This window comes from Monosiga brevicollis, genomic scaffold, assembly GCF_000002865.3.
Source record: "Monosiga brevicollis MX1 MONBRscaffold_33 genomic scaffold, whole genome shotgun sequence".
Lineage (NCBI taxonomy): Eukaryota > Choanoflagellata > Craspedida > Salpingoecidae > Monosiga > Monosiga brevicollis.
This window is the reverse complement of record NW_001865070.1, coordinates 356,657-373,032: the sequence shown is the minus strand read 5'-3', so window position 1 is coordinate 373,032 and position 16,376 is coordinate 356,657. Positions and strand designations below refer to the sequence as shown.

General features: G+C 54.6%; 5 protein-coding genes across 5 annotated transcripts; 3 read left to right on the top strand and 2 right to left on the bottom strand.

Annotated features, from left to right (window-relative positions):
- Positions 1 to 2,600: 2,600 nt before the first annotated feature.
- Positions 2,601 to 5,229, top strand: MONBRDRAFT_11965 (uncharacterized protein; the record flags this gene model as incomplete). Its single annotated transcript, XM_001749794.1, has 5 exons — positions 2,601 to 3,935; positions 4,071 to 4,399; positions 4,473 to 4,672; positions 4,780 to 4,937; positions 5,083 to 5,229. 5 exons carry the CDS (start codon positions 2,601 to 2,603, stop codon positions 5,227 to 5,229), a joined length of 2,169 nt encoding a protein of 722 aa, XP_001749846.1.
- A 237-nt stretch (positions 5,230 to 5,466) lies between these two features.
- On the bottom strand, positions 5,467 to 7,868 carry MONBRDRAFT_38891 (uncharacterized protein; the record flags this gene model as incomplete). The annotated part of the gene is made up of 6 exons (XM_001749737.1): positions 5,467 to 6,422; positions 6,558 to 6,686; positions 6,835 to 7,024; positions 7,188 to 7,285; positions 7,398 to 7,455; positions 7,636 to 7,868. The coding sequence occupies 6 exons, from the start codon at positions 7,866 to 7,868 to the stop codon at positions 5,703 to 5,705; spliced, it is 1,428 nt and encodes a 475-aa protein (XP_001749789.1). The 3' UTR covers positions 5,467 to 5,702.
- Positions 7,869 to 8,899: 1,031 nt separating this feature from the next.
- Positions 8,900 to 10,814, top strand: MONBRDRAFT_29341 (uncharacterized protein; the record flags this gene model as incomplete). Its single annotated transcript, XM_001749793.1, has 7 exons — positions 8,900 to 9,140; positions 9,340 to 9,443; positions 9,605 to 9,847; positions 9,952 to 10,040; positions 10,184 to 10,333; positions 10,482 to 10,553; positions 10,694 to 10,814. The coding sequence occupies 7 exons, from the start codon at positions 8,900 to 8,902 to the stop codon at positions 10,812 to 10,814; spliced, it is 1,020 nt and encodes a 339-aa protein (XP_001749845.1).
- An 888-nt stretch (positions 10,815 to 11,702) lies between these two features.
- On the top strand, positions 11,703 to 13,135 carry MONBRDRAFT_29340 (uncharacterized protein; the record flags this gene model as incomplete). Its single annotated transcript, XM_001749792.1, has 6 exons — positions 11,703 to 11,839; positions 11,963 to 12,030; positions 12,191 to 12,258; positions 12,348 to 12,439; positions 12,540 to 12,765; positions 12,869 to 13,135. The coding sequence occupies 6 exons, from the start codon at positions 11,703 to 11,705 to the stop codon at positions 13,133 to 13,135; spliced, it is 858 nt and encodes a 285-aa protein (XP_001749844.1).
- A 237-nt stretch (positions 13,136 to 13,372) lies between these two features.
- Positions 13,373 to 16,004, bottom strand: MONBRDRAFT_38890 (uncharacterized protein). The gene is made up of 10 exons (XM_001749736.1): positions 15,777 to 16,004; positions 15,305 to 15,675; positions 14,951 to 15,052; positions 14,645 to 14,844; positions 14,414 to 14,514; positions 14,119 to 14,308; positions 13,953 to 14,016; positions 13,774 to 13,865; positions 13,619 to 13,665; positions 13,373 to 13,527 (listed from the first exon to the last, which is right to left on the bottom strand). Exons 1-10 carry the CDS (start codon positions 15,995 to 15,997, stop codon positions 13,485 to 13,487), a joined length of 1,431 nt encoding a protein of 476 aa, XP_001749788.1. The 5' UTR covers positions 15,998 to 16,004; the 3' UTR covers positions 13,373 to 13,484.
- Positions 16,005 to 16,376: the final 372 nt, after the last annotated feature.

Sequence of the window (16,376 nt, the reverse complement as noted above, 5' to 3'; positions counted from 1 at the left end):
GCCCGGCAGCCACGCCCGAGTGAGTTTGAGCTCATGTGCAGTGAAAAGGAGCAAAGGGACTTACCCTGACCCGAAACGCGCTCTCTGCCGGGGCTGCCATGATGGATCAGATTTGGGATCTCGTCAAAAGGCCCACCGATTGGGTGCCTGGTCACACAAGATTTGCGATGGATCGCTCGTATCTGATCTGTCTGCAGGATGGCCAGTCAGTCAAGCCACGTTGCGCCTCCTTGCTTGTCGATCTGTCTACCTGCCGATCTGTGCGAAGCAAGGCAAGAATCACTGAGGGATGATGGCAGTCTTCTCGCGAGGCCCAGCGACCATCACAAACAACCCAAACAATCCAACACCCACAACCACTATGAGATGTTGGGCAGCTGAAGCGGATCAAGTCAAGATGCGCCCACCCCAAGATGAAAACGCTACAAGCGCAACGACGCGATCGGCCCAGATCCCCACAGCAGTAGACACGAGACGACTGGGCAAAACCGACTGGAGTGGCGGTGGTCTGGATGGGCGTACCCGAGCCGTTGGCGCTGGCGCGAGCACGAAAAGGGAGGAGTGGCCTGTCTCTAATATTCGGTTGATGCTGAAGATCTGCTACTTTGAGCAGGTAGGGCGCGGATCTGTACACTCGAGCAAGCTTGCCTTGGTGAGATTTATTGCAGCTATATGACAAGTTGTTGTCGTAGGGTTCTCAGTGGTGTGTGTGTGAGTGATATAAGCGTTTTCAAATTTTGGCGCAATTTTTTACGTGAAATTAAAAAAAAAAATTTGACCTCGATCGACCAGAGAGGGAACGAGAGACCGGAACAGCAGCTCGCGCGGCGAGTCGGGACAGTAAAGGTTGATAGCACGGATAGATGAGGCCAAAGTGGATAGAGTAGTCGGAAACGCTTTTGGCCAGGCGAGCCACAGCTGAATATGGACACCGGGGAAACGGAGAGCCTGGAGGCACTGCTGCTGTGGTGGGAGACGGCTGCGGGCTGGGAGCGGCAGGCTGCCTTGTTCAGCATTGGCATTTGCCTTGGCAGCATCATCACCATCGGATCCCGCTGCTGCTTTGGCCGCTGTCTTCTGCAGCGCGAAAAGTGTGAGTAGGATCATCGCGACGCTGCACCCAAGTGTCTAGGAATTGGCCGATGCTGGGCCTTGTGCCTCCTCCTCGTCATCCTCTTTAAACTCCCAAGCTTGGCGGCACATGGGGCATTGTTGCTCCATCTGTTGTGTTTGACTCTGAATCCATTTTAAAATGCAATGCAGATGAAAATTGTGCCGACACTTGCCCGCGACTATGCCAGTCAAGAGGGTTTGCACCAACAGAACAGGACGGGTATCAGTGAGTGCCTTCGCCAAGCCGGCCGCGGGCTGTTCGGATAGACAACAACGAGCATCAGACAGGCACGACACACCCAGGGGACAGTCATCGCCGGGAATTTGGCAATCAGAGCAACAGCCATCAAAAGGCTGTCGACAGATGCCGCAGAGCTCATCGTTGGCATCCCAACGCCAGACCGTGACCATGGTCCATCTGCCGCCAGCGAAGCATCGACACGCGAGTGAGACTGGGCACAACAATAAAAGCGTCGAGCTAGTCCCGATGGCGCAAGCACGAGAAACTGCAAAAGGATCAGGATGGCAAGTCGCGGAGAAGCAAGGAACGGCTATCATACTCTACATCAAGGGGAGACACGGGTAAGAGTGAGCGCCGCGCCGCGCCGCGCATGCAGCAGGGATTGGGCGGAGCACAAGGCAACGCGTACTTTTAATGTTGGTCTTCATCCTGGACGAGGAAATTATTTCTACAAAACGTCTGTTCAGCTTGAACGTCGCCGTCGCTCCTACCCTCTGTCGCCCAAACCCAGACCGAGAGAGACGGATACAACCAAGGACCAGAGCCAGAGAGAGAGAGAGAGAGAGAGAGAGAGAGAGAGATGAATTGGTGTGAGAGAGAGAGAGAGAGAGAGAAAAGAACTGATAAAGAAGTCCAAAGTGTGACTTTTTGTTACACTCAAAGCGCATTTTTGTTGACAAAATTTAATATTGTGCTGTTACTGGTGTGGAGGACATGCAGAGTGTGATTACTGACTACTGTAGTGGTAGTGGGCGGAGACCCTCTTTATTTTTTTTTATTTTTTTCTCTTCTGGCAACGAGCCAAGAAGGTGAGGCGGGGGTGAATGCATGGCAGTTGAGGCGGAGATGCATGCGCTTGCATGAGGGAGGATGTGTGAGTTGAGGATAGGCAAACTGTAAGCTGGGTTTTTCAGCTTGGTTCGTGAGCTGATCTTTGGTGTCGGGAGAGAAAGAGCAACGGTTGAGAAGGCATGGTGTGACGTTGACGCATCGCGGCCTCGATCCGAGACCTGTAGATCAGCTCTTCGCGCAACCATGCACTTGGTCCTTATTCCCTATTCTTACCTTTAGCTCCGTGTTTTTGTCCACAGTTGTCCTCGCATATCAACTCTGGAGTGCCATTTTCGTTGAAACAGTCACGCTTGGAGCCGCACGAGTTCATCGTGTCACGAGCGCGTCGTTGTGGGCGCAGACATTGCCATTGCCTCGCAACCCCTCCGTCTGGCTCCCATTGCAACCGCTCGCCATGGGGCAGTCCGACTCGCGAATGGCCGACTACACGCCTGATCCCTCCAGCCCTGGTAGCTCGACCAAGCTGACCAAGAAAGAGCTTCGGCGGAGTAAGAAGGCCGAGCGCCGCAGCAAAAAAATCGCAAAAAAGCTTGCCGCGGTCGAGGCCCGTCGCAGCAAGAAGGAACGGCGCAATCGCAGCAAATCCATCGCTGCTCCAGGTCATGATAATGCCGTGGACATTGACCATGGCTCAAATCTGCAGCAAGCCCTCCGCCAGAAGCGCTCAAATTCCTTTGTTCAACCATCCGGACTGACGTCAGCCAGCGTGGACGAGGTCACCACGTCTCGAGTCCCCGCCTCGGGTTTTGGCACGGTACAAGGTGAGATTGCTCGACGAGAGCGAGCCGACACGGCACATCGTCAGCAAGAACTTGAAGAACGCGCGCATCAGGAGGAGTTGATGCGCAAGCGACAGGAGGAAAGCGAGCGCCGAGCAAGTGCAGCCGCTGAGCGGCGCGCCCAAGAAGCAGCTCAAGAGGCCCAAGCTGCTAGCCGAGCGGCTGAAGAAGAAGCTCGTCGTGCTCAAGAACGTGACTCGATGGCGGCGGCGGAGCAGCGCCTTCACGAGCAAACTCAGGACAAGGCCAGAGGGCACCCTGCCCAACATCCCAAGGCCGCTATTCCTGAACAGCCCTCTGAGGCCCAGATGTTAGCTGAGCGACGCGCCAGTGCAGCTGCCGAGCAGCGGGCCAAAGAAGAGGCTGAACTCAAAGTTAAGGAGGAGGCCGAGCGCAAGGCTAAGGAAGAAGCTGAGCGCAAGGCAAAGGAAGAGGCTGAGCGCAAGGCTCAGGAGGAGGCCGAGCGCAAGGCTAAGGAGGAGGCCGAGCGCAAGGCAAAGGAGGAGGCCGAGCGCAAGGCAAAGGAGGAGGCCGAGCGCAAGGCAAAGGAGGAGGCCGAGCGCAAGGCCAAGGAAGAGGCCGAGCGCAAGGCTCAGGAAGAGGCTGAGCGCAAGGCTAAGGAGGAAGCTGAACGCAAGGCTCAGGAGGAAGCTGAGCGCAAGGCCAAGGAGGAGGCCGAGCGAAAAGCTAAGGAGGAGGCTGAACGCAAGGCTAAGGAAGAAGCTGAGCGCAAGGCTAAGGAAGAAGCTGAACAAAAAGCCAAGGAGGAGGCCGAACGAAAAGCCAAGGAGGAGGCCGAGCGAAAAGCTAAGGAGGAAGCTGAACAAAAAGCCAAGGAGGAGGCCGAGCGCAAGGCCAAGGAGGAGGCCGAGCGCAAGGCCAAGGAAGAAGCTGAGCGCAAGGCCAAGGAGGAAGCTGAACAAAAAGCCAAAGAGGAATCCGATCCTGAGGTGCGTTTTCACGTTGGCTTCCAAACAGTGATGGCATTCCAGCATCATGATGTCATGTTATTCTTAGCATTCTGACCTGCCAATCATTCAAAGTGTTGAGCCTTCTTCTCATCTACCCTGCTTGTTGAAACTCAGGCGGCGGCCTTGGCAGCTGGGAGTGCCAATATCAACACCGCCGCAGCCATGTTTGGAGCGCGCATGCGCAGCTCCTCCTTTAGTCAGCTCAACGTGGGCGCTGATAAACCATTGGCATTGGCCAACACGTTTGGCGACTCGGATAGCGCAAAGAGCACCCCGCGTCGTAGCGTCGGTAAACTCAACATTAGTCATATCACCTCGAATGAGTCGACGCCGTCCAAGGACGGTGCTACTGGTGAGGATTTTGAGGAACTCGACCAACGAGCCCTTGATGCGGCCAAATGGGTTGATAAGGAGATTCGCAAGCTCATTGGCGAGATTCAAAGGTGAGCGTGATACATTTCGTCTCGCTGAACCGGTTCTTTGTTCCATACCAACATGCTTTTCTGCCCCTTTCAGGCTAGGCACAAAGAATGATAGTGGCAAGGTTGAGATCACCTACGGACCTTTGTTTGATGCGACGGCAAATACCTTTGAGGCTCTGTCTGGGACGCTAAAGACGGCAAAGAAGTATGATGTCGTGGACTACGAGGGAGAGCTTTTGTACCAGGGAGCCAGCGACGACGTAGTCATCACCCTGCTCAAGGACACACACGACGGTATGGACCTTTGAGCCCGTTGGCCAACAATCCCTGACCACCACAACAAGTGGCTGCTTCGGCATGTTGCATATCCAACTCACCACACGATGATGCTCGACACGCAGGCGTGGTCATCAAACGGCGACGTAAGTCAGATCTCAAGACAGGAAGCGGCGCCAAGAGCAAAGGGTTTGAAACGAACACGCTGCAAAACGCCCAACAAAAATGCCATGTTTGTGGCAAGACCGTCTACCCCATGGAATTTGTTGGCGCTGCGGGCAAGGTACGGACTACGCATGAAACCATGCGGGGGTGGGGGTTGTCAAAGTGCCTTCCAAACGGCCTCGTCTGTTTACGGTTTTTATGTTTGATTTTGGGATCTCACCACGCTTTCTCACGTGCGCTTTGTTTCCAATTGGTGAACCCAGGCTTTTCACAAGATGTGCTTTCGCTGTGAGGTGTGCAAGACAACACTCAAAGCGACCAATTACTGCTGCACCGACGACTCGCGGTTTTATTGCAAGACACATTACATGGCCAAGATTAATGCTGGTGCAACCATTGACGATCTGTGAGGGATTGGGACGGCGAAACACGTGCGACAAACTCAACTCCTGGCGCTGGTCTTTCTGACCGCTGACCCGGGGCCCACGTGCATTTCATCTGTAGCTAGTTTGGTTCATAAACGGCGTAACGCAAAATTTAAAGTTTACGGACAGGCTTGATGGTAAATGAACAAAAGACTGGAAGATTTGGGGTGAACACACAGTATCTGCTGGGAAACAATGGCTTGATCGACCGCAGGAACAGGGTACGAGGCGAATTCGATTGGGGCCAAGCAGGCAGAGACAAAGAGCAAAAAAAAAAAAAAAAGAAAGAAAACAATACGGAGAAGCAGCGGAATCAGGATGCATCTGAGCGCTGCTCAGTCGTTAGGCATCAGGCTCCACCTCCCCTCTAAACGCCCAAGACGGAGCGTCAAACGTAAACAGAATATTGACCGTCTGCATCATATGCATGGTCATGGACCCAAACATTGATGGCCTTCTCAGAAGAGACCGTAGCGACGGTGAGCGAAATAGGCTGCACCGCCGAGCGCTGCGGCACCCATAATCCAGGGCAGCACTGAGACCGTCTGGCTAGGAGCGGGGAGCGCACCCTTTGTGCGCTGGGCATTGATCAAGCTCAGAATACGATCGAGAGCGTGGTGCGTGCGAGTGTCATTGGAGGGGGCACGGGCCTTGAGCTCGAGGCAATGTTCCTCAAAGATTTCGTAGAAGGCAGTCATGTTGGTGGCGCGCATCATGAGCTGCACGGCCTGACCCTTGCGGATCTTGACGTTGCGATGAAGGACATTGCGGTTGTTGTAGCACAGTGAGAGGGTGGCAATGGCCATCACCTGGGGAATGGCGCAAAAGTTGAAGATACTCTGGTCCTGAAGACGGGACATGTACTTGAAGACCTCAGGCACGAGGTCGAGCGCATCGGCTACGAGGTGGTTGAGGCACTTGAGGCCGGCGGCCTCGTGCTGCGGCTCCACAAAGTCGCCCAGCTTGCCAGCGTAGAGGGACCAGATTTGATGCGGCCACCAGGTGCGACCATCCACAAGATCCTCGTGGTAGTCACGGATGATGTTGGTCTTCTGCAGGAAGAGACCCATGGAATTGGAGCACTCGACGTCCTTGCCAACCATCTCGCTCTCAAGGTTGCTCACGCTAAAGAGACGCGAAAGGCCGATTCCAACCAAGCCGGCCACGTAGTGGCAGTACTAGTTGGTCCAACAATTTGCGGGGCAGATGAGATGACCCATAATCTGGAAGTTTGAGAATCGGCCGCCCTTGAGCAGCCGGGTGCCCAGGGCAAAAACTAATTGATAATTGTGCAACTGGTGCAGCAGTCATACCAGGTTGTAGTGATCGACCGTCTCTACTTGCTTGTGGGCAAACTTGATCATACCAGCACCCATTTTCTTGCAAATATCGGCAATGACTTCGCTGTACTTGGTCTCGAGCCGGAGAAATTCGGCAATGACCTGAGGTTTGCAAGTGTGGAACCATGGCAAGACAAGGGTATTCAAGGCACAGTCAGTGTATGATGCCGTGGGAAAATAGAAGAAGCATGGCTGCTTTCCGGCTGAGCGAGCGTAGGCCTGAATGACACAAGAAGTCAGATTTCCCTACCACATCAAATTCAACCAGCAGTTGGCGGTCCTTCTCCTGAGGGCCAATGCCTTTGAAGGTCCAGCCAGGCTCGAAGAGCTTGTCATGGAAAGACTTGAGAAGGTCCTTCTTGATGTTCTCGTCGAGGCTCATGTCATCCTCCACCGTGTCAAGTCCGCGCAGGACCAAGTAGAAAATGCACACGGCACGGCTGCGGTGAATGATTCATGGTGGGCAACGTGAGCCAGGCAATCAGGGGTCAAGTCGCGGCCTCGGCTAGAGCTCTCGTGGTAGCTTCAGCATCAACTTGGACAAGCCTCAAGTCAGGACTATCACGGACGCGGATTGATCAAAGGAAAGTCAAGGTGGCATACCGAATGTCGGGGTGCAAGGCCTTGATGACGGCGGAGAAGCTACGCGATGTCTTATCGAGCCAGTAGTAGCATCGCTGCATGTTGGCTGTCTCCTCGGTCTATTCAGGAGCACCAACAAGGTCAACTGTCGGTAGCGAAGGGCCAACCACTTGTGGATTGCCGTTGCAGTCAGGAAGCTGCCTCTCAAGTGGGGCGATGAAGAGAACTCACTTGGTCATTTGGAGGGAAAAGGCGCTCCTTGCCCCCGAGCAGCTGAAAGTTGACCAAGCTAGCGATGGGTTGAGCGGTGAGCAAGCGGTGAGCGGTGAGCAAAGCGTGTGTATCTGTCTGTCCGTGTATCTGTCTGTGTATCTGTCTGTCTGTCTGTCTGTGGTGAGGCATTGTGGCAGCTGGTCCAGGCGAAAAGCAGCCAGCAAGGGCAAAGGCTGGGCTGAGAAGAGTCTCTGACCTGAAAATCTCGCTGGGGTGAACGAGAGAGCGGGCGAGATTCATACTGCTGGACAGATCAGCCGACTTTTCTTGGGCAACGGCGGCGGCAGCAGCAGCGGCAGCGGCAGCCTTGGCTGACTTTTTTGCGGCGCGCTTCTTGTGGTAAGGCAGGTTCTTCTTGCTACGACGGCGGCTGGCGTCGGTGGTGGTAGAAGCAGCAGGAGTCTGAACAGTTGCCGTGGACGCAGGCATGACGAAAAGTGCTGTTGGTGGCACCACCAGACCCAGATGAGGTGAGAGAGACACAGGCGGACGAGGCACAGATAAAGGGGCGGAGCGCGAGGCAAACGAGGTCCACACAGCACTGCCACCTGCACGCCGTACCCGTGTTGGAGTAGCAATACGCTCCAATCCCTCCTCACACAGCCACGCTCTCCCTCTGCACCAACAAGGCAACAACAAGTGACACAAGTGAGCGCGCGCTGCGTCAGGCACTGCCCTTTTAATACCAACGACCGCCACAACGACCACCACCACCAGCAGCAGCAGCAGCAGCAGCAGCAGCAGGGCACAAGAGCCTGAGGCATTTCCGCACGCGCACGAGTGTGGTGTGTGTGGTGTGTGTGTCTGCCATATTTGCTGTGCGAACCGACCAATGAGTGGAGAGACAAAAGAAAGTGTGAATGTGTGATCAATATCACGCTTTGATGATATAATGTGTGATACCCGTCTCACTTTGCCTTGCTGGTCACGTGACTTCTCCCCGACGTGGTTCCATCACACGAAGCAGCAGCCTTCGCTTGATTTGTCAGATTATTTGTCAGATGATTCGGATGCTGACAAGTCTTGGGTGGTCGCTACCACGTGTAGCAATTATTGCTTGTAAGGTTGGAGGAAAACCAAAAAGTCTCTCTCTCTCTCTCTCTCTCGCTCGGCCCGCCCCCTGGACTCTGACTGGCGACCACTGAGCTGAGCTGAACTGAGCTGGTTGGGCTCTGGCCCTGATCCAACGCTTCCCAGTCTTCTCCTTGACCCAAGCCTACTCGCTCTGTGACCTTGTTTGAATACTTGAAAAGATCTTTTTTTATTCATCGCCTCGTCTTCGCCCTCTCCTTTTCCTCCTTGTCCCGCTTCTTCTCTCATCCTCCCCTCGTGACACGGACGTATACTGTTCGACGGCTCACCTTGTGTTGACTTTGCTTTTGCGCAGCTGTATCCGATCCTTGTCGCGGTCCAACACCGCCTCCTCAGATTGCTGCCACTGCTTCTGAAGTACCGACGTCATGGTTTCAAGCAAGGTGAACCGCCGCCCGACCCCCAAGAAGGCCAAAAACGAGGGCTTTGAGTTTCCGTCCAATCTCAACGAGGCTGGCCAGCTCTTCCTCAATCACTGGGGCGATGGATTTGCCCTGGCCGTCTGCGTGCTCGTGGCTGCCTACTTTATGCCTCTCACAACCCCACTGGCGGAGATGATTATCGTCATCAATCACAACGTGACCAACCCCGCCGATCTCAAGCAACACGGTGCGTCACAGCCTTGGTGCCCCGATCGCCGATCGCTTGAATCGCCGCGATCCCGAGCCCGTCACACATCATAGCCTTGGCGGGAAGCATATCCAGATAGCGTTTGTCACGAAACACAGCCCTTGACGTTGCACGTCCATCTCCAAAACCTCAAGCCGCCGTCTCTCTCTCTCTCTCTCGATTTCTTTTTTTCTGATAGAATGGGTGGAGTTTGTGCCGGGTGTTCTGGACGTTCCCTTCATCGTCTTTGCCGTAGCCGTCACCGCCGCCGTTCAGGACCTGATTGGTGATCTGATTTTTTACGTAAGGGCTGCAGCACTTACCAGCAAGCCGCTATGGCTTGTCTGCACACACCATGTACACGCATCACACCTTTGGTTTTTGCCTGTCCGCCGCGACCCGTGCTTACGTCCGCCTCTCGTTTTTCACTGGGACATGACCTGACCCACCTTCCAATACGTCAGAACTTGAACCGTCAGATGCAGCCCAAGCTCTCCTGGCAACTCGTGGGCTCGACCATGGTTGTCCGCTTCTTGATCTTGATCGGCGCCGCCACTTGTCTCAGCGACACATGGAAGCCAGATGGCGTTGGCTACGCCTGGCTCAATAATGACACTTCCGAACGTGCTTCTTTGGGCATCAAGCTCATGGCGCTCCTGTGCATCGTGTCCCCACTCACCACCCTGACCATCACCACCATCCAAAAGGTATGGCCCGCGTCTGTACCGGCTCCCCAGCTCTGATCGGCCTCGCTTCCCATTCTCTTGTGCTCGGCAACGACGCGTTCTAACGCCAAACTCTTGAATTATAGATGACTTCCAAGAGCAAGAACTTCAACATGACGATCGTGCTCTCCTCCGTCTGCCTCGCGGCGGGTGGTGCCCTGACTCACTTTGCTGGGTACGATTTCCGTGGCGGCCAAGGGAATGACGCAGCTCACATGGATATCACAGACGTGCTACGCTTGCACTCTTCCAATCTCTTTTGGTTTTCCCTCTCCCTGCGACGTCTGACTTTGCGTTTGAAACCGCTTGATGCGTCAGATTTGATCGGCTTCAAGCCGCTGTCATCGTGGCCCTCTATGCCGGAGCTGTCTTCTTTGCGCTGGCCGAGTTGATGCAACACCTGGCCGTCCGCAAGAGCAACAAGCTTGCCAGCAACGTAGTTGGTACCGCCGAAATTGCCGCGAGCCTGTAGGTCCCACGGCATTCACCGTCTTGTGCACTGCTTCGCCCTGAGTATCAACCCCGTCTGCCATGCCGAACCTGCATGCTCGCCCGATTCATGCACATTGACACATACGCTGCCGGCTTGCTGGCACCTGCTCGGCTCGTACCGCAGGCAAAAGGCCAAGGTTCCCATGCAGTTGGCTGGTGTTGCTGCCGCCGGCCTGATGACCGCCTACACCCTGCTGTCAGTTTGTATCTCCAAAGGGCCCTCTCTTGCGTGGCTGCTTTCCGACCCTTGGCAGCAACTCACGCCAACCCAACCCTGACCCAAATCCCAACTTTGTCTCACGTTTGTGCCGTTGGCATTGTGCTTCCCTTTTATAGCGTGGCGGGGCCTCTGACCACCAACGGTCTGATTGCCGGCGCTGGCATTGCACTCAGTGCTGTGGGTCTCCTCATTCCTTGCACCATGCCCACCATCACCTTTGACGGCAAGACCTACTAAGCCACATGCCCGACCCCAACCCCCTCGACACCTTACTACGCATGGCATCATTGCCCTTGAACGTAAATTCAACTGAATAAACCCGACCGACGACGACCTTCATGTCTCCCACACGCCCTTTTTTATTGCACGTGAGAAGAAGGATAAACGCCCCTTTTTGTGAGCCCCCGCCGCCATCGCATCTTCTCCTCGGCCCTGACCATACCCGTCGGTCAGACTAGCACCCAACGCACCCACACCATCCGCACAATCTAGCGCTGCCAACTGATCATGAGCCCCGTCGTCGCCGCAAAGGCATCCCCCCCCACACACACAAAAGGGATTTTGTCATCATCACCATCACATCCATCATCATCACTACCTGACGGACAAACCGCATACTTCTACCTATTCTGCACCGTTTACCTCTACACATAAAAGTCAATGATGCCCTTGCCCAACAGTGGTTTCTTCATCTTCTCCACAATTCGCTGCATTAACCCCGAGCCCGTCGATCGACGGCATCATTCCGACTTGAGAGGAAGAAATAATTTTTTTTCTCTTTTTTTTTTCCATTGCTGTTGGTGCAGCAGCTAAAGGGCAGCGAGGAACCCGGCGACGACGGACAGATACTGGCTGCCTTGACCCTGACACCCTTGCCGCGAGCCGTGTATGTCTGGGGTGCCCACAGGTGGTGTGTGTTTGCCCAAGCACGGACGCCTCGCGTTGAATTATACCTGCAGGAGTGGGTTTTGACGTTGACAGGGTGTGATCACCACCAGCACCGTCGTGCTGGAAGCGAAGTCGGCCGGGGTTGGGGAGGCCGATTCGCCCGAGCTGTCGGCCTCCCTTGAGCTGCTTCAAATTACGGCAGAAGCTGAGAGTGACTCGTCTTGGCCCTGCCCCATCATGACCAAACGAGTCAAGCGCAACGTGGCTTCCACCCCCACCTCCACCGCCACCCCCGCTTCCTCCCTGGCCCCTCAGGAGCTCTCACCCTCGCCACATGCCTCCAAGCGCGGCAAAACTCGACCTGATCGCGCCCCGTACGCCAGCACATCGTAGCTCAGCCTCGGCCCATACCGCCTTGCCCAGCCCACATGCCGACGCTCACCCACTCTTTGTTTGTTGCAACGTGCCCTTCGTCATCCGCCCACTCCGTTTGCTAGAGCCCCTCGAACAAGCTTTTCCCTCACAGCATGTCGCAAGTGGTTTGCGACTTACCTCAGTCAAGATGGTGAGTATTGGTCATGTACCAACCTCTCGAGAATTCACATGCACACGATGCTTATTTCTTCCAGCATTGTCGTGCTCAAGACTGCCCGTGGCGCAGGCTTTTTCGCTCATGTGCCCGCCTTTGCCTCATCTCATTCGCTCCTTTCCCTGCATCTGGACAGGAGACAAGCAGATTGAGCCTGCTGGCGTCATGAAGCTTTGTGAAGACTTGAATGTGACTCCAGAGAACGTCAGTGGCGCCTTAATGCAACTGCCCGCTCTTCCACACGTCTGATCTTCGTGTCGCCTCCCTCATCAACCTTGTTGTGCGTGTCATAGCCGGTGTTGCTCGTGCTGGCCTCGGATGCGGGCTGCGAGCGCATGGGCTACTTTACCTGGAACGAGTGGCTGAGCGCCATGAACAAATATCAGTCAGTGCCCGCATCGTCACGGCCCATCATTTCAGCAGCAGACGTGGCTGTTGACGCTGCTCAACGTTCCGATGGCTAACGGGGGCTTGGTGGAACGCAGGTGTGCTTCTGCAGGCTCGTTGAAGGCCAAATTGCCACTCCTCGAGGCACGACTGACCACCCCGACCGAACTCGACGTGATCTATAAGTTCGCCTATGATTTTGCCCGATCTGCCCAAGACAACCCAGCGCAGCGTAGCCTCGACAAGGACTTGGCCATCGACATGTGGCAACTCCTTCTCCGTCGTGGTTGGCCCTTGCTGCCGACCTTCCTCAACTTCGTCCGGGTACGTTTGCGCACGAGGATCGTCCATCACAGCCAGACTGACCGCCAAAGGCATCTCTCACCCCTTTCTTCTCGTCCTCACTGTGGTTGCCCTCTTGCGACAGTCAAATGCCATCAAGGTCGTCACTCGAGATCAGTGGCGCTCCCTTTTGGCTTTTGCGCGCGAGAATACTGACACCGTCGAGAACTACGATGAAACTCAAGCTTGTACGCTCATCTTTCTTTCTTTCTCTCTCTCTCTCTCTCTCTCTCTCTCTCTCTCTCTCTCTCTCTCTCTCTCTCTCTCTCTCTCTCTCTCTCTCTCTCTCTTTCTTTCTTTCTCTCTCTCGACCAATCTCACTTGGATGACAAATGCGGAATGTTTTGTATAGGGCCTGTGCTGATTGATGAGTTTGTTGATGAGGTTCGAGCATAGTCGCTGCTTGGAAATACTTTTGTAGCTTAGAACAGCGAATTGGCCTGAGGCCTTCTCCTTTGGTTGACTGTTTGCTTGTTGTCGACACCCGAGCCGTGACCTGACCTAAAAGTGTCAAGTGCTCAAGCAATTCCATCACACCTTGCTCTCTTCCTCTTTCTTGTCCCATCAAGTCCAAGGGATTGATTCGCCTGTGTCAAGCTCAATTTCGTATCATCAACGAGTCGAAGAGCGCGGAGACTAGCGCTCGAAAACATAAACCAAAAAGAAGCAAAGAGCAAGGTCGAGTGCTACATGGATTGGCTTCAAAACCAAATGTTCATGTTCAGCTCGATATAAGTCGAGCAGCTACAAAGCAACGCAACACATGCAGCAGTGAGACTTGGTTGACCCAGTCCATTCGCATCATGAGCCTCCAACAATAATAAGTGTATCCTACCTCGCTGGGCGCCAGTTGTCACCAGTGCTTCGCTCCCAAGCCGCCGCCTAGAGTAAATGCACACAGGGCTCACGTGAAAAACCCGAAAAAAGGCGGTAGACAGCAAGGGGAGCTAGAACAAAGAAAAGCGCAAGGCGCTATCACACACAACGTACCATGGTAAGCGAGTTGGGGGCAAAGGCCACGGAAACCACGTTCGAGCCAGCCGTGGTGTCGGCACACGTGTAAAATTCGTCGCGCGTATCGCCTAACATGAGCATCCATGGCTCGAGGTGAGAACCGAGCGGCACAAAGTCTGATGTGGGGTGATAATACATCAGTGCACTGGACTCACCCTTGTTACCTACAACAGCCGTAATGTTCACCATTTGGGCCAAGGAAATCTCTTGGCCTTCAGCCTGCTCATTGCCAAACCAAACCACATTCAAGTTGCTGAGCTAAGCCAGCAGCTTCAAAAATGACAAGCCCATGTGACAAGTCGAGACTGAGTCAACACATACCTCATACTGCTTCAGAGCGTCATGGATGATAAAGTAACGGAAGACGGTGCTCGAGGAGGGTGACATGCTCCACTCAAAGTGCTCACGGATTTCAGGGTCGTAGCCATGGTTGGTGCGCCAGACAGCATCAGGAATCGCCTCGCCAATGACATAAGTCTTGTTCTTAATATCAATCGTGGCGTTGATCTCGCTGTCGGAACCAAAGCCACGCAAAAATTATAAGGACACAATCCAAAGCGCTCTGCAATGGCTGGCACCGAGGGAGTGGCATGAGAAGGGCGCTGCCTCTACGCACCGAGGATCGTTGTCGTGGAAGAAGGCCGTGTAGTTGTGCATGGTCTCCATAACCAGAGCAGCAGGGCGGCCTTGGATGAGAGAGTCAGAAGCACTTCCCACCTGCGTGAAGAACAATAGGAACGTGCAAAGGATGAGCGCAGGCGAGTGGACGAGTGATGCACACAAGGGAGAGCAAAGCTACAGAAGCTTGAAAAACCAATGGGTAGCAACAACGTGGCGGTCGACATACCATGTGATTAAAACCAACAGTGTTGTTGGTGGCCTCCCAGAGGGCTTTGGCCTCGGTCAGGTTGCGGGCATTTTCCATGATATAGCGCAGACGAAGCGCCCATGGGAAGCCGTCAAAGGTGATGCGGTTCTCCTCGAGGTTGGCCTCGTGCACCGTGATGCCCTGGGAAGACATACCAGTGATGGCACCCCACATGGGCGCTAATGACAGGGCATGAATACCATGCAATCCATCACCGATGTGAGAAAATACGCTGACGTAGTTGCAGCGGTACAGCAAGGGAACTGTCGATGTGCCATCACGCACCAAAGCCAACGGTAGCATGCGCAAAGCCATCCTCGGGGTGGAAGACCGTGACAAGCTTGTAGCGGTTCATGCCGCTATCCTTGGTCCAGTCCAGGTTACGGCCTAAAGCAGAGCACATCGTGTCAGACACAACGCTTTGATCACGCCTGCTCACCCAGGCAGCAAAGACTGACCAGCAAAGAGGTTGCCGTTGGCCGTACGGGTACCCCACGCTGCAACCATGGAGCAGAACCCTACATGTACCAAGCACCGCGCCCCGGAATGAAAGCAAATTTAAACCACCCAGGGCGAGACTCGGCGGGTTGGTAAGGAGCCTGAACTGAACGAGCAGATTGTATGAGCACGGGGACGTACCGCGGAAGGCCACGTGACTGGGAACGGGTTTGCCAATGGCGTCCGCGACGGCATCGCCAAAGTACTCTCGGATGAGAACGTAGATAAAGTCGGGAATGTCACCAGGCATGTTGGCTAGGACCAGGACGCGCTCGATGGCTTTGCCCAGGTCGGGCTGTCCGTGATCGTTGCCAGCAGCGGTGATACCGGCGAGTTCCTGTTGGTAAACTGCAGGGAGTTCGGTAAAGAGGTCGCGCTTGGCCTGCCAATCACAGATGGCACCGATAATGTCCTTGGCAACATCAAGACCCATGGTGCTGTTGATGAATGAGCTCAACAGGGAGTCGAGAAAGGCGTTGTAGACGAACATGACTTCATCGGCCATCATGGCACTACAAATGGATGAACGTGCGGTCAAGATATAGCACAGTGAGTGGCAATCAGGCATCCACGACAAGAACGACTAGGAGAAGGCTCGAACGGAGCAGCATACCCATAAGCATAGCCCATTTCATAGCGGCTACCATGCAGGTCGACGAGGAGGGGCGCGTTGTCGTAACTGGAGTTGGCTTCAATGCGGTACAGCGTCGACTTGTTGTACGTCTTGAGAACGGTGAAGTTGTAGGCGGATTGAAGGTCTGGCTTGAAATAGGCCGTGCTGCTGCCTAGCAGCACAGCCAACACAGCCACCAGCAGCGAACATCCGGTGCGCATCTCGTCGGTCTGCACGTGCAGCAACCCGGAGCAGCATGGCGTGAGCGTCACTGCAACCACACCCCGTCAACCAAACAAGTCGGACCGCGTTTCCCTTGATCGGAAACCAGGTTCTTTCCAACACACAACACACACACACGCACACACACGCACACACACACACACACGCCACACATAACCGCACACGCGGACGCACACATATGCCTAGCCTCTCTCCCGATCAGAAGCGATGCAGCCCTCGCCAGTCACACACACACACACATCAACGCACGTCAAACAACACGGTACCTCCAAAATAAAGAAGCGAAATGACGCTCTCCCCCTTTGTTGCTGCTTGATATGCTTCTCTCTCTCTCTCTCTCTCTCTCTCTCTCTCTCT